Below are 14585 nucleotides of genomic sequence, written 5' to 3'. Positions count from 1 at the left end.
CTGACGTTCCGGAGGCTTGAAAAGCCAGAGACGCTCTGCACTCCCTGGAATCCTCGGTGCCCTTGCATTCCATCATGAAGTGGGGAGATCCGCTCTCTCACTGGCAGCTACACCCTGTTAGCTGCCTGCCGAAGGGGTGCTCAAGCCCTAACAGAAACCGGCTTCTGCTGTAGCCACCCACAGGAGACTTTCCCAGACACACATCTGAGCCCCAACAATGAATATGAACCAGCCCCAAGCCCGTGGACAGCCCTGCACCTCCTTCTACCCTCCCTGCAGAGCTCTTCTCTCCTGTTTCACCTCCCACCTGCTCTGCAATCAGGCTTCCACTCCACCCCTCCGTGGAGCTGCTCCTGAGAGGGCACCAGTGACCTTCCAAATGCTGACATCCATGCATTTGTCATCCACAGCTCCCTGGACCACTCCACGGCACTTACCTCCCCCTGATAACTCCCTCACCTTTGAGCTGCCTCCATTGTGTCGGCTTTCCATCTTCAGTTTAGCTTCATATGCATGGCCTCCCATACACGCCCCCCAAAACTGCCCTTTTTGTAATGGCAAGAGTGATTTTCTTGGCCTTGACACATTAAGGACCTAAGTAGCACATTCATGAATTTAAATCTCTCCAAGTTCCAGATCTGTATGTTCAGCTGCCCAACATATAAATCCATTTAGAGTTCCACAGGTACTTTCGACTTAGCATGTCCAAATCTGTGCCCACACTTCCCCTCACCCACCGTGGCTGCTCTTCCTGTATTTCCTAACCATTCATTTACTTAGAACTCCTTCAATGTGCTTTTCTACACATTATTTCACCCTTCCCAACAAACTCATGACAGCATTATGGTTAACTTCCAGATTTTCAGAGGGATAAAACTGAAATTGAGAAAGGTGCCATAGGGGCACCTGGGTGGCTCAGCCAGTTAAGCATCCAACTCTTGATCTCAGCTCAGGTCATGATCTCACAGTTGGTGAGTTCGAGTCCCGCGTGGGGCTTCATGTTGACAGTGCAGAGCCTGCTTGGGATTCTCTCTCTCCCTCTCTCTCTGCCCCTCCCTGCTTTGCGCTCTCCCTCTCCCTCTCTCTCTCTCAAAATAAATAAATAAATGTAAAAATTTTTTAAATAAAAAAAAAGGAAAATAAATTTTCTGAAGTCCCACAACTGATAAGACACAAAGCCAGGGTCTGGCCCTGGTTCTAACTGACACCAAAGCCCATACAATATAAATGGATGAACGGGGGCCTGAAGCAGCAGAACCACAATCTACACACACACACACACACACCCCTTTCCCAATACAGTGTCTGAAACAGGAAAGGTCAGCAATAAGTGTCTGACCTTGCATTACTAATCTGTGTTTAATGTCAAATATAAGCAAGGCTCTGTGCCAAGGATCAAGAGAAAAAGAATAAAACAACCAAACGTGGACTGTGCTCTCAAAGAGTTACTGTCTTATTTAAAGAAAACAACACAAGCAAGATTCAGGAGAGGGAGACTCTGTCACCACTATTCTTTAACATTATTCCGTGAGGGCTAACCAAACAAGGTTAAAAAAACAAAACAGAGAAAAAATATTGGAGAGCAGGAAAAAAAAATCATTATTTGCAACATGACTCATATGTTGCAACTTTAAACATTTTTCTTAGTATAACTGGAGTTCAGGAAAGTAGTTACAAAATTAAAACATCAGGGTAAATAATTTTCCTAAATGTCAAAAATAATCAACTATAAAATATGAACAAAGTAGACTTTTTAACATAAAATTAAAAATATATGGGGCACCCGGGAGGCTCAGTCGGTTGTCCAACTTTGGCTCAGGTCATGATCTCACAGTTCGTGAGTTTGAGCCCTGTGTCGGGCTCTGTGCTGACAGCTCAGAGCCTGGAGCCTGCTTCGGATTCTGTGTCTCCCTCTCTGTCTCTGCCCCTCCCCTGCTCGCTCTCTGTCTCTCTCTCTCTGTCTCTCTCTCTCTCTCTCTCAAAAATAAATAAAAACCATTAAAAGATGATTTAATTAATACAACCATGTAACTAGTTCACTTTTCTGTGGGTGGCTCAGAGGAGCAGCTCTTCTTCTGGCCTTGGCTGGGCTCGTTCATGCGTCTGCGGCTGTCAGCTACCGATCAGCCGATACCTTAGGTAGGGACCAGCTGGTCTAAGATAACCTCGTTCGCACCTCTCACGTTGGCTTGCTGTCAGCTTGAGTGATGGAAAAGCAAAAGGCCTCATGCGTCTCCTCGCCCAGCAAGCTTATTCACAGGGCAGCTGACAGAGCAAGAGCAGAAGCACGAAAGGTCCCTTACGACGTCTAGTCTTGGAACAGACGTGTGGTCACCTCCACTCCACTCTGTTGGTCAAAGAGAGTCACCAGGCCAGCCCAGACCGACTAGGTGGAGACCACCACCTCCTGGGCAGAACTGCAATACCACAGGGCAGAGAGGGGAGCCTACTGGGAAGGGTGGGGGACCGTAGCCAGTTTTGCAAGCCACCACACATATTAAGCCTGAATACTCTCCCGATTTCGGAAACATTTCGGTGTAATGATAAGATCACAGAAAACTTAGAAGAAACTATGGATAAGCATTCATATGAGGAGGGCTGAGCCAGACAACAAAATATATATCCCATAAAAGAAAAGGCTGACACAGTGGACTATCTAAGCACTTAAAGCTTTCCTGACCAGCAAAACACCACCAAAAAAAAAAAAAAAAAAAAAAAAAAAAAAGATAAAAAGTAAACCGGGTGCAATGTTTAAGACTAAAAAACGGTTAATTCAAAAAGACCTTTTATAATCGGACAACAAAAAATAGGTAAAGGATAATTCGTAGAAGTAAAAATCCCAAATGATCATTAAAGATGTAAAAAGATGTTCATCCTCAATAGTAATTAAAGACATACAAACTCAAACAATAATATATAAGCCTTTGCCTATGGGACTGCGCCGAATTTTTTTGATGATAACGCCAAGTGTTTTCAAGGGTTTGGAGTCAAGAATTAACGCACTGGTGGTGGCAATGTGAATTGGCAGAAACCTTCTGGATGGTAGGTGTGGCCACAGCAGGCAAAAATTTGTGTCTACTCGATCCCAGCTGTTCTCTCCCCGCCTCCCCACGAGGCAATCTACTAACCGGGCATCACGTGTTCTAAGGCACCCCTTACCTGTCTGGCGATCCCGTCCGGCCCTCTCTGTCCCTCAGCCGTCAGTCTGCGGCCCCCATCGTGGTGTGTTCCTTTTCCGCCACGTCCAGCCCCTCCAGGGCTTGACCCTGGGCTGACGTGGCTGGGCATGACGCCCTGTCGCTGTCGTCCTCCCCCCACCCAGGACCCGGTCACCGAGCCGACGCCAGCGCCCCCCGGAGGAACAGGTGCCGCGCTGGGCACGCAACTCACGCGCAGAAGCAGTTCTCACGGCAGGAAGCCGCGCTTTACGCCCGGCCTGGCTCCACGGTGTCCACCCGCTCAGGGGCTTTCGGCTTCCTGGACTCTTTGAGGAAGGCAGCCAGAGAGCTCTGCGGACTCCCGCTGCCTGTTCCCGTCCGGACACTAACCGCAAGCACCACGCGGCCTACACGCCCGCGTGCGGGGGAGAAAGGAGCCAGGGTGTTGTGCGCCGGCTCTCGCGAGAGTTCTGAGAGCTCCCCCAGCTTCTTCCCACCTAGAAACATTCCTGTGCATATCCATATGCAAGACCGGCTGGGGTGAGATATATGTGGGGTGGCAAGTGTTTTCCCGTTAGCTAGGATGATTATTGAGAAAGTGACCTTTGGGCAAGGTGTAAAGAAGTTGGAAATCTGGCTGGAGTGATCCATGCAGAGGGAACCCCCCGTCGAATGCCCGAATGCAGAAGTAAAGACAAGAGAGTTTGAGGCTCAGCCCAGAGGCTGGTGTGGCTGCAGTGGGGTGACCAGGAGTGAGGAGGGTGATGCGTGGAGGGGGTGACCATGGAAGAGGAGGGGCATGGAGGCGAAGAGGGCATGGCTGACAGGGTGTGGATTGGAAGGGTGTGTCTGGGGTGTGCCACTTTGAGGGGTGTGCTGGAGGAGACCGAACGTTCCCCCTGTGAGCGAAATGGGGAGCCACCGGAGTGTCTGAGGAAAGAATGACACGATCTTACTTAAAAAAGGATCCCTCTGACTACTTTGTTAAGAATAGACTGAAATGGGGTGCAAAGGCAGAAAGGAAGCCAAGTTAAGAAGCTCCTGAAGCAAGACAGGAGAAAAATGATAGTGGCTCAGACCAAGGTGGTAGCAGTGGAGGTGGTGAGAACTGGTCAGATCCCGGATTTGCTGACAGAGGGGATGGAGGGTGTGAGACAGAGAGGAGGCAAGGGTGACCCTGAGGGTCTTGGCCTGAGTAATCGGACGGTTAGGGTTGGCCATTAACCAAGATGAAAAGGGCTCAGGTGGAGTTGATTTAGGAGAGACCATCAGGAATTCACTTTTGGTCGATGTTTATTAGACAAGCAAGTGGAAATGTCAAGTGGACAGTTGCATATTAGAGTCTAGAGTTGGGGAGGGAGGGTCTAAAGGACCACCTGAGCTGTAACTTCAAAATCTGAGTTGACTTCTTTCCAAGGAATATTCCCTGCCTTTGAGGCCAAAAGAATAAGTTGCAAGAGTGGTGATACATCCTATTGATTTTCTTGATACTTCATTAGCATTTGAAGTTGACAAATTCAGACAGCCATTGACTTTATCTCTGTATAGCACATGAAGATGAATGAATTCGACCAGTAGTTAGTAAAAAGATGATCTACAGAATTACAGAGCTACTGTTATAAATTTTATGCTGCAAAGGGACCCGGAAAAATTCTTCATAAAATCAATTGCCCAAACGTGAATGGATCAAAACCTTTGTGTTGTTTCATCTAAGCTATGTTCTAATGCAGTTTAAATCTCCCTCAAAAAAAGTCATTTACCTATTTTATAAAGTATTGTTTCATTTCTCATGGACAAGCTCACTAGAAGAGGGGAAATAATCGGGAACAAATTACCAGCCAACCAAACCATCCCTTTATCAAAGCTGATCCTCTGTTCCCATACCATGTCCCTCCACTGCTCCCTCCCGAATTGGAGAGGAAAGTGAGTCCTGTTTGGAAAAGCATTGCTGTGGAATCTACCCCAGCTAGTGTAATGGGAACCTACTACTCTCCTGCTAACTGGGGGACTGGGCTGGAATGGTTTGGAGACAGGCAGAGAGTGTTAAAAGAAAAGATACTGCAGGGGCAGAGTGCACTGACCCTGACCTCCTCTCTTCATAGCTCTCAGTTCTTCCTGTTATTGAAACCCAAGCTCAGCTGCTCTTCACTAGAAAACCAACAGAAACAAGTATCGGTTAGAAAGGAAATGTTGCTTTATTCAGGAAGCTGGCAACCTGGGAAGATGGCTGACTAATGTCTGAAGACCATCTCCAAAGTCCCAGACCAAGCAGGAATTGTTTAACGGGGAGGCACGGGGAAGTGGTGAAGGTCAATGTGCAGGGTAAGCATTTGATCTCAAGCACACTTACTGATATCAGGGATGTCTATTTTCTAGTGCGGTCACGTCTGCTGGGAACACCTGGTTCCTTGCTTCCCCAGGATCAGTGTTTGGTTGAAACCTCAAAGAGGCTACAAGTAGTAGAAACTATAAGCTAACAGGCACAGGTTAATGAGTTAGAGATATTCAGCCCTTAGGCTGCTTGGAACACAGTTACATCCAGATAACTATGTAGAGCTGAAAAAGCAGGGACAACCTCAGCCATCAAAGGCCACCACGAGAGTCACTCTATGTACATGTCATGGCTGTCCACACCGAATCAAGGAGGTGGTACATAAAAGCCAACGGCTAATCTGAAGAGAAATGAAAGAAAAAATTAAGAAGCATAAAAATTAAGGAAAGGAGCCACAATACGAATGAGTTTCACAAAATATAAAGCTGAGCAAAAGAAGTCAGGTACAAAAAGGCACATATAGTATGATTCCATTTACATAAAGTTCAAAAATAGGCACAAATATCTATCAAATTGGGGGCAGCGACTGAAGTTGCCGTCACTAGAGCACTTGATTGAGCTGCTGTTGGATGGGCATGTCCAGTTTGCAGAAATCCATCAAGCTGTAAACTTAGGATGTGTACAGTTTTCTCCATGTATGCTACATTTCAGGAAGTTAAAAGTTAAAAACCTAAGGGGTGGTAGCAAAAAATATAGGCTAAAGTAGACCATGGCTGATTAGAAAAGTATCCCATCCAAAAGCAAATACTTTATGGAGCACATTCAAGGTATCTCATCAGAAAACAGACCTCTGCTCCAGCCCTTGATCAAGTCAGGAAATTTAAATTTTTTTTAAATGTTCACTTATTTCTGAGAGAGAGAGGAGGAGAGGGGCAGGCAAAGGGAGACAGAAGATCTGAAACGGGCTCCATGCTGACAGCAGTGAGCCCAAAATGGGGCTTAAATTCAAGAACCATGAGATCATGACCTGAGCTGAAGTCCGATGCTTAGCCGACTGAGCCACCCACATGCCCCAAGTCAGGAAGTTTTAAAACAAACACTAGACTCATACTTTTCCCTTTTGTGTGTTCCTGCTTCTCTCTGTCCTGTGGCTGTCTGTATGTTAAGAATTTTTTCCCTCACCCAGGCCAGGTGGGAGATCTATACTATAAACCTGGAAGCCCATCTCCAATTGCTTATTTTATAAGATAGAAGAACAGCTCATCCTGGCTAACAGTAATTTTTTCGTCTCAGCTTTTACTGTCTATAACTCCTTATGCGCAGAGACAAATAGTCTACAAGGATAATACCATCTGAACAGTGCTAAAACTCCGCAATACTAGTAACCATTCTATTTTTCATTTAATTTATTCCTTATGGTACTAACACCTACAACACTCTGCATCCTTAATACCAAAACAAAAACAAATTTAAAACTCTGCCTCTTAGCTGCTCAGTTTCCCAAAAAGAGGGACAAAAACAAAATAAAACAGCGGTGGTTACTAATCGCTTTCTATTTTTGGGGGGGTGATTATTTAGATTTTTTAAATCTTGTCATTGTCCTGACGTCCAAAGTGGGCTTTTGGATGTGTGCTAATTCCCTGTCTGACATTGTGTGAGTCCAGGGCCCCCTCACTACTGCCAGTCTGGTACAATACCATTTCACCTGCACACCACAGTTCACTTCTTTTCAGTTGGAGCTACTCCGCCCTCTGAACCAAGGAAAAGTCTGAATACATCAGGCTAAAATAATAATCATGGATTTATTGCAGCAGGATGAAGTTGGGCATTACTGAACCAAGATAAGAGATCTGAAAGACACCTGTCGAGGCCATTTGGGGTTTCTTGTTAATATTATCAAAAAAAAAAAAACAGATCAAAACAGTCTTATCTGGATGTTTAAACTTCAAAGACTAGAATGAAGCCTCACACCCCACCCCCCCGAAAGCAGGGGCAAAGAAATTTTATGAGAGTCTTGAAAAATCTGAGAACAAATGACTAAGGTTAAGATCCTGGAATGGGAATCACCAAGGGGGTTGTATTTTGCCTTCTCTGGAAATAACAGAACTAAGATAGATTTGCTTCTCTAACTTTTTTCATATCTGTTACTATGGACTTCTGAATATAATCTGAATGAATAAACATTCTTTGAATCCTCATGATAAGGGCTAACTTTATCCAGGGAAGGGTTCAGAAGGGAAGAGAAGTACATAACTGAATAAGAAACACATAAATTACTAATTTTCAGTATCTTACCACTGTACTAAGCACATAGTAAAGGCACATGTTTTTAAAATAAGCAAGAATCTCATAAAAATGAGCATTAAGTAATATTTTATTATTCCACCTACAGGAGGCACCTAGAATAGACAAATTCTTATAGACTAATAATAGAGGTTACTGGAGCTGGAGGGAGAGAGGAAGGCGGAGTTAGTATTTTTTAATTTTTTAAAATGTTTTTTTATTTGAGAGAGAGAGAGAGAGAGACAGAGTGTGAGCAGGGGAGGGGCAGAGAGCAAGGAATCAGAGAATCTCAAGCAGATTCCACAGTCAGCACAGAGCCCCGACGCAGGGCTCAGGCTCACCAACCACGAAATCACAAGCTAAAGTTAAAGTTAGATGCCTAACCAACTGAGCCACCCAGGCGCCCCGAGTTAGTATTTAATGGGGACAGTTGCTGTTTGGGATGATGACGAAGTTCTGGAGATGGTAATAATGGGTGCGTAACAATGTGAATGTACTTAATGCCATTGAATTTTACACTTAAAAATGGCTAAATGGTAAATTTTACCTTTTGTATATTCTATCACAATTTTAAATTTTTCTTAATAAAAATTTAAAATAGAACACAAGCAGTGAGCATTTGGCTAGATAAGGATAGTGACCTGTGATCTCAGGAGGCTCTGACCACCTCCTTGATGGAAGTAGCTGGAAGCTGGGCATCTGGTGGGTGGGAGGGAGGCCCACATAGGAGAAGTTCTGGCATCAGGGGCTGCCTATATGTGGATAATAGAAGCCGCCTCTCCCGCTTGTAGATGGTGTAATATTTTCTACTATAGAGTTCTGATTCATGTCGAGGAATCCTTCATACATTTGAGGATAGTAACCAAAACATAAAAAATAAAAAAACACTACACAGGATGAAGGGTAGGGGGGCTCAAAAGTTCTGGGCTTCGTTGCAGTGTGGGTGAAGTACCCTTCTCAGGACTTAGTTTCCATCTCTGCAAACTAAAGTAATGAGACCAAATGATACATGGCCTCTACCAGATTTATGATTTCTTTTCCCCAAACAGTTCCAAAATAAATACGATAAAGAATACAGGTGCCCAACTCCTTAGCCATCCCTGTTCTTTTCTGAACTTTCAAGTGTCTTCCTCTTCTTTTCAAAGGAAGAGTGATCCAAAATGAACATACCAGTTTCATAAAACTATCATGAGTGCAGACTATGTAGGAGATACCACTTGTAACTTCTAATTATAGCACAGAATCACCGTGGCTTTTATTCTGAGGCTTTCTTTTTTATTTTTTTTTTAATCCCAGTTTAGTTACCTACAGTGTTATATTAGTGTTGCGTGTACAGTATAGTGATTCAACAATTCCATCACCCAGTGCTCATCACAAGTGCCCTCCTTAATCCCCATCACCTATTTACCTTTCTACATCATACACAAAAGTAAATTCAAAATAGACTAAAGACCTAAATATGAGACCTGAAACCGTACAAATCCAGAAGAGAGCTCAAGCAGTAATGTTTCTGACATCAGCCATAGCAACGTTTTCCCTCTGGAGGCAAGGGAAATAAAAGCAAAGACAAACTATTGGGACTACATCAAAATAAGAAGCTTCTGCACAGAGAAGGAAACAATAGAACTAAAAGGCAACCTACTGAATGGGAGAAGGTATTTGCAAATGACCTATTCGATAAAGGGTTAGTATCCAAACTATGTAAAGATCTCTTTTAGTTTTCTACTTTTTTTAAAAATTTAATTATTTGTTTTGAGAGTGAGAGTGCACGTGTGTGATTGTGAGCAGAGGAGGGGTAGAGAGAAAGGAGAAATGGAATCCCAAACAGGTGCTGTGCTGTCAGTGCAGAGCCGGTAGAGTCCCTCCAGGAGTGAGATCAAGACGTGAGCCGAAATCAAGAGTCAGATGCTTAACCAAATGAGCCACTCAGGTGCCCCTTTTATAGTTTTTTTAAGCAATGATATTATACTGCCGAATCATTTTCAACCATTGAGAAAATAGACTCATTGGGAATCAAGTTGTATAGTAACATTTAACCATTTTCCTTTTCCTTAATCAGTTGGGCGATAAAAAGCAGCCTGATCGCTTTTCAATAGGGAAGGGGTGAGAGTATGAACAAAGAAACTTTTTATAACTACCTTTCACTATTTAGAAGCAATAAGGAACATTTGGGGTTGTTTACCTAACCTGTAGTTCCTCTATTCAAAATAATTCATTCTATTCAGTTATTCAAAGTGCTGTTAAAAAGAAAGTTCTTTTGAAAGATTTTTTAAAACAGCTAAGAACAATTCATACCATTTCAAATGAACCTACTGTGTCTATAATAGACTATATATATAAAATGGTTAAAGGTGAGTTTGGTTTTAAAAGAAGTATTCAAAGGTCTGGGGTTTGCCTGAATGATGCCAAATAATCAGTCTGATCTAGCAATTCACTCTTTAATCTACTGATTTGATAATAAAGTTGATATACCAAAAAGCCTAAAAGCACTTGAGTATAAATGGATTAAGTTACCCTAGAGAATAAAATGGTATAACTAGAAATCAGCATCCCAAGGAGGGATGAAGGACTGAAATGAGAGCAACAAAATAGAAGAACACATCCCCCCATAAAATAACATACCAACAATATTCCAACTGAATTGTCTCATTACATTATCTTTATTTTTAAGATTTTTCTTTTTTAAATACATAGTGGACTAGATTCCTAAGTCACATTTCAAGGATGCATACAGGGAATCCAAAAATGCTTCAAATACATAAATCCATAAAGAACATTTCATTCAAAATTACAATGACAAAAGAATACACAAAGATGCATAAAATCTTTATTAAATAATACTTCCTGACATAGGAAAATGGATTATGAGCTGGTTTATAGTATATAAAAAAAGTTCCTAAAGTAAAACAAAATTTGCAGATAAAATCTGTCTACACACATTGCTGTTTACCTTTCTGACTATTTCCTCTCTATCTGGACATCCTTCTTCCATATACCTAATACCTGATGCTGTTCCCTGAATCTTCTCAACCATGTTCCTCCACCTGGCTGGAGACCCATTCTCTATAAAGTCTTTTCAAGACAACATCGCCATCACAAACCTCCCATTGTTACCACGCTTTGATCTTGGCTGGATCACCCAGTAAAGCGCAATAAGGTAATACACAGTAGTTCTAAGCGATAACAGGCCTTTTGTTATCTGATTAGGTACTTTATGTAGATGGCTACTTCCTCATGCTAAAAGTGAGCCATTTCTGATTCTCACTGAATTCTGTACTTGTAGTCAACAGAACTAGCAATCCAGACAGACAGAAAGATAGAGAAATAAAAACAGAGACAAAAAGGAACATATATATTCTTTTTAGTCTGGGAACAAATATCTTAAAATATCTAAAAATCCCATTAGGTATCAAGGGAATATTTGAAGGTGGGTGATGTTCAAAAGCATTAAAAATCAGCTATATTGACTTGAGAATTTTATATAGGGTAGCCCAGAACTAATGGCTGTACCCAAGCACAATGCAGGGACTAAATACCTGCTAAAATAAATTGTAAACAAAAACCAGCACAGGTTAGATCTGAACAAATTCTTTTCCACTTAAGACAATGACCCCCAACTTAGAGACCACCAGCTTCCAAGTGATGACAAATGGTTCTTGAATCCACACACATAGCCAGCATGGCCGATGGACTAAATAAACCACATGCTTCTCAAATATAGGGATGACTACTCCTCAGATGTAAATAGTTGATGATGTGATTAATGAAATCCAATATATTTAAAGAAGGTACTGAACTCATTATTACTTTATCACTGAATATTTTCTTGGCTAATATGCAGTAAGTATACAACCAAATGAGTGAGCCCTTGAAAATTTTGCCATTATAAAAAGTATCTTCAAACCAACAGAAGGGTTAGGAATCACCAGCGTTGGGCTCTATACAGAACTCTCCAGACAAAGTTTGAGGTACCTGGGTTCCAGCACCTCAATATATACATACACAGGCTGACTTCCTTTCACAGTGATGAATGACAAAAATACATGCAGTGTAGTACGATTTACTGATAGGCATAAAAAAATGGATTTTCATTTAGAGTAATAAAATTAAGTAACACAAGGAAAATAAATAAATATATACACACATACAAAAATCCATAAAAAAATAGATTTATTTAGGATCTTCTCCATAGATCTGCCAATCTATGCAGAGTATACTGAAATGCACCCTTAGCATACACAGCCTATAATCACTAAGCTAAATTAGCCCACAGGGCTGTTTTGCACCTGCTTTTCCATTTCTACTCTGTACAGAGCTCTAGGTTCATTAGCAAAGTGGTCCTTTAAAAACAACAATAACAAATGAAGAAGGAAGGATAGATATGAACTCATCAGCAAATCTAAGGCAGGTTGATTGCCTGGTCCTCCTCAAATTTGGGGATCTTCTTAAACTCACTTTGCTTCTTGAAAAAAAGCTGGGCCAGGATGTGGTCTGCTGTGGCCTGGAGATAATCGTCCATGTCAAGGGTTTGCAACTGGCAGTGGAAACCAAAACAAGATGCATCAGCGCCAAAGTACTAAGATTCCTACAAACATCTTACAGCCATCAAGGCACTTGCAAGACAGCAGGATACTTGGCTTTGTAACTTCCCACAGCTATGAATTCCTGTGAATGGTCATCTGTATGCCTGTCTTCCCTTGGCATGGGGAGCTCACCTTTTCAATTCTGAGAAAACGGAAAGTGTGACTGATGGTGGAGGTGCTGAGGCATCGCCTTTGGAAGGGCTGTCTGTCCTACTAAAAGGTAGTTCCCTTTGATGAGGGAAGACCTTGTCTTCCTGTGAGCAAGGACTGGTAACAGAAGGGCTTCTCAGAGCTCCAGCAGCACATGACAGAGAACTTTGCTGCCTAATAAGTGGTCCTCGTGCTCTACAGCCAGACACAGGCTCTCTCCACTGGATTGATAATCTCTGCCTATCTGGCCTGGCTGTCCAGTCAGCTGGGTCTGACGACCTGTCCTTGTTCCCTCTTTCATTCTCTTTCCTCTCTTTCACTACCTCTCTTTTCCAGTCAGCCTCTCTTGATTTGTTCCTCTATGTTTGTCTCACTGTGTGTTTCTGTCTCTCTCTGTATCTATGTGTGTTTTTTTCTAAGTTGGTTCAGAGCATGGGAATTAGGAGAAAATTCTAGAATCGTAGAATTATTAGAAATACTAGATCCCTTTATAACCAAATGAGATTATTTGATTCTCCTTCTCTTGACACACAGATTCTACCAGTTCATTCATTCATTCATTCAGCTCACATTTACTGAGGCTCCCCTGTGGTCCAGACACTGTGTTAAGCAGGATATTCTGCACATCATTGGCACTCAGCAATCTCTCTTAAACTGCCTTAAACTCACCTGGTCTCCAGTGCTGAAGGCAAGAATAAGAAGCAAATCCTCATCACATGTGCTCTTAATGTAATGCTGAGTTCCCATGGGGAAAAATACCACATCTCCAATGTGAACATTAAACTCTGTGATACCCTGAGTGTTAATAACGCCAACCTAAAGAGAAGGGAAAAAACGGGGTTGAAGTTAAGCAAATAAAATCAAATATTCATAAAGGAGAAGTATTAATAATGAAGAACAGATGAATAAAAATACTACTTAGTGAGGGTGAATGGCAGAAAATGGAGGCCATCTCTCACATAAAATCTGTTTCTGAGACAGTCCCACAGAAGTCAAAAGATACTCTATTGTAGTAAATGTTCCTCAACATGCATTAGTGAGTTCAATACTGTGGAACATCATGCAAAAAGAGCACCGGACACTATGTTCTAATTAAAGGTTATAAATTACTTTCTCTAATTAGGCAGAGGATTTACATTTCAGGGTTCTACTGCCCCTCTCATGCCCTTCTTCCTCCCTGGTTGGAAAACTCATCCTTCTGGGAGAGCAGCAGCCTAACAGTCTTCCTTAAAAGAGACACTAAAGGAGCACACAGGGGTGCCTGGGTGACCCAGCTGGTTAAGTGTCTGACTTCAGCTCAGGTCATGATCTCAAGGTCCATGAGTTTGAGCCCCACATCGGGGTCTGTGCTGACAGCTCAGAGCCTGGAGCCTGCTTCAGAGTCTGAGTCTCCCTCTCTCTCTGCCCCTCCCCTGCTCTCTCTCTCTCTCTCTCTCTCTCTCTCTCTCTCTCATAAAGATTAAAAAAAAAAAAAGATTTGATTTAAAGGAGCACACAAATGCATACCTGTGAGCGTGTAACAACACCAAAAATAAAATCTGATCCTTGAAATACAATTTGTGAGAGATTACAATGCCCATTTCCAGTTTATTAAAGCCTTCACCTCTAAAAACATAAAACTTTTGCTATGGATGAAATAATAAGTGTGTTTCAGTCTGGTTTGGTTCTTTCTGTCAGGATTGAGACAGGTACAAGCCAGAAGCCCACCTGACTCACGTAAGCTGGCATAGAAGCCCTGCCATTAAGTCCCTACTGTAACACGCTACTCACTGTGACTTTCCTTATGGTAACCATGTGATTGATCATCCAAACCAAGACTCTCTGAAGAGTCAGCAGTCTCACCAAGATAAGTGTACATCAGAAGGATCTTGCATAAACAAGGTTACATGGCTGCCCTAGTGAAACTCCACACACCTCCCCAGCCATCACCACTCACATTACACTGAGAGGCAAACAGCTCTTTTGTATTCCCCAAAGGGCAGCACGTTAAACCTTGCATTACCTAAAAATGCAAAACTCTGAAATGTAAAATGTTCCAGACCCTTCACCATAAGTAATAACCTCTGTATCACTTCTGAATGTTCTTAGCCTCTTCTCACGCCAATGTCAAAGTTGGAAGCTAGCTAGTAGGACCTGCAT

General features: G+C 42.5%; 2 protein-coding genes across 12 annotated transcripts in view; both read right to left on the bottom strand.

Moving 5' to 3' along the window:
- The window catches only part of LOC102900861 (cell wall protein DAN4-like), an 85860-nt gene extending 82295 nt beyond the window's left edge, over positions 1–3565 (bottom strand). For all 11 annotated transcript variants that reach the window (XM_045042340.1, XM_045042344.1, XM_045042348.1 and 8 more), the window contains exon 1: positions 3391–3565. The gene's annotated coding sequence lies outside the window, so the exon portion shown is untranslated. The remainder of the gene's footprint in view (positions 1–3390) is intronic.
- Positions 3566–10350: 6785 nt separating this feature from the next.
- CUPIN1 (cupin superfamily member 1) overlaps positions 10351–14585 on the bottom strand; it is a 62520-nt gene continuing 58285 nt past the window's right edge. Inside the window, 2 exon segments of the mRNA NM_001375916.1 lie at positions 10351–12247; positions 13116–13262. Coding sequence (NP_001362845.1) covers positions 12113–12247; positions 13116–13262 — 282 coding nt within the window. The 3' untranslated portion in view covers positions 10351–12112.

Source organism: Felis catus, chromosome D3 (genome assembly GCF_018350175.1).
Source record: "Felis catus isolate Fca126 chromosome D3, F.catus_Fca126_mat1.0, whole genome shotgun sequence".
Lineage (NCBI taxonomy): Eukaryota > Metazoa > Chordata > Mammalia > Carnivora > Felidae > Felis > Felis catus.
This window is presented reverse-complemented; position numbering and strand designations above follow the sequence as displayed.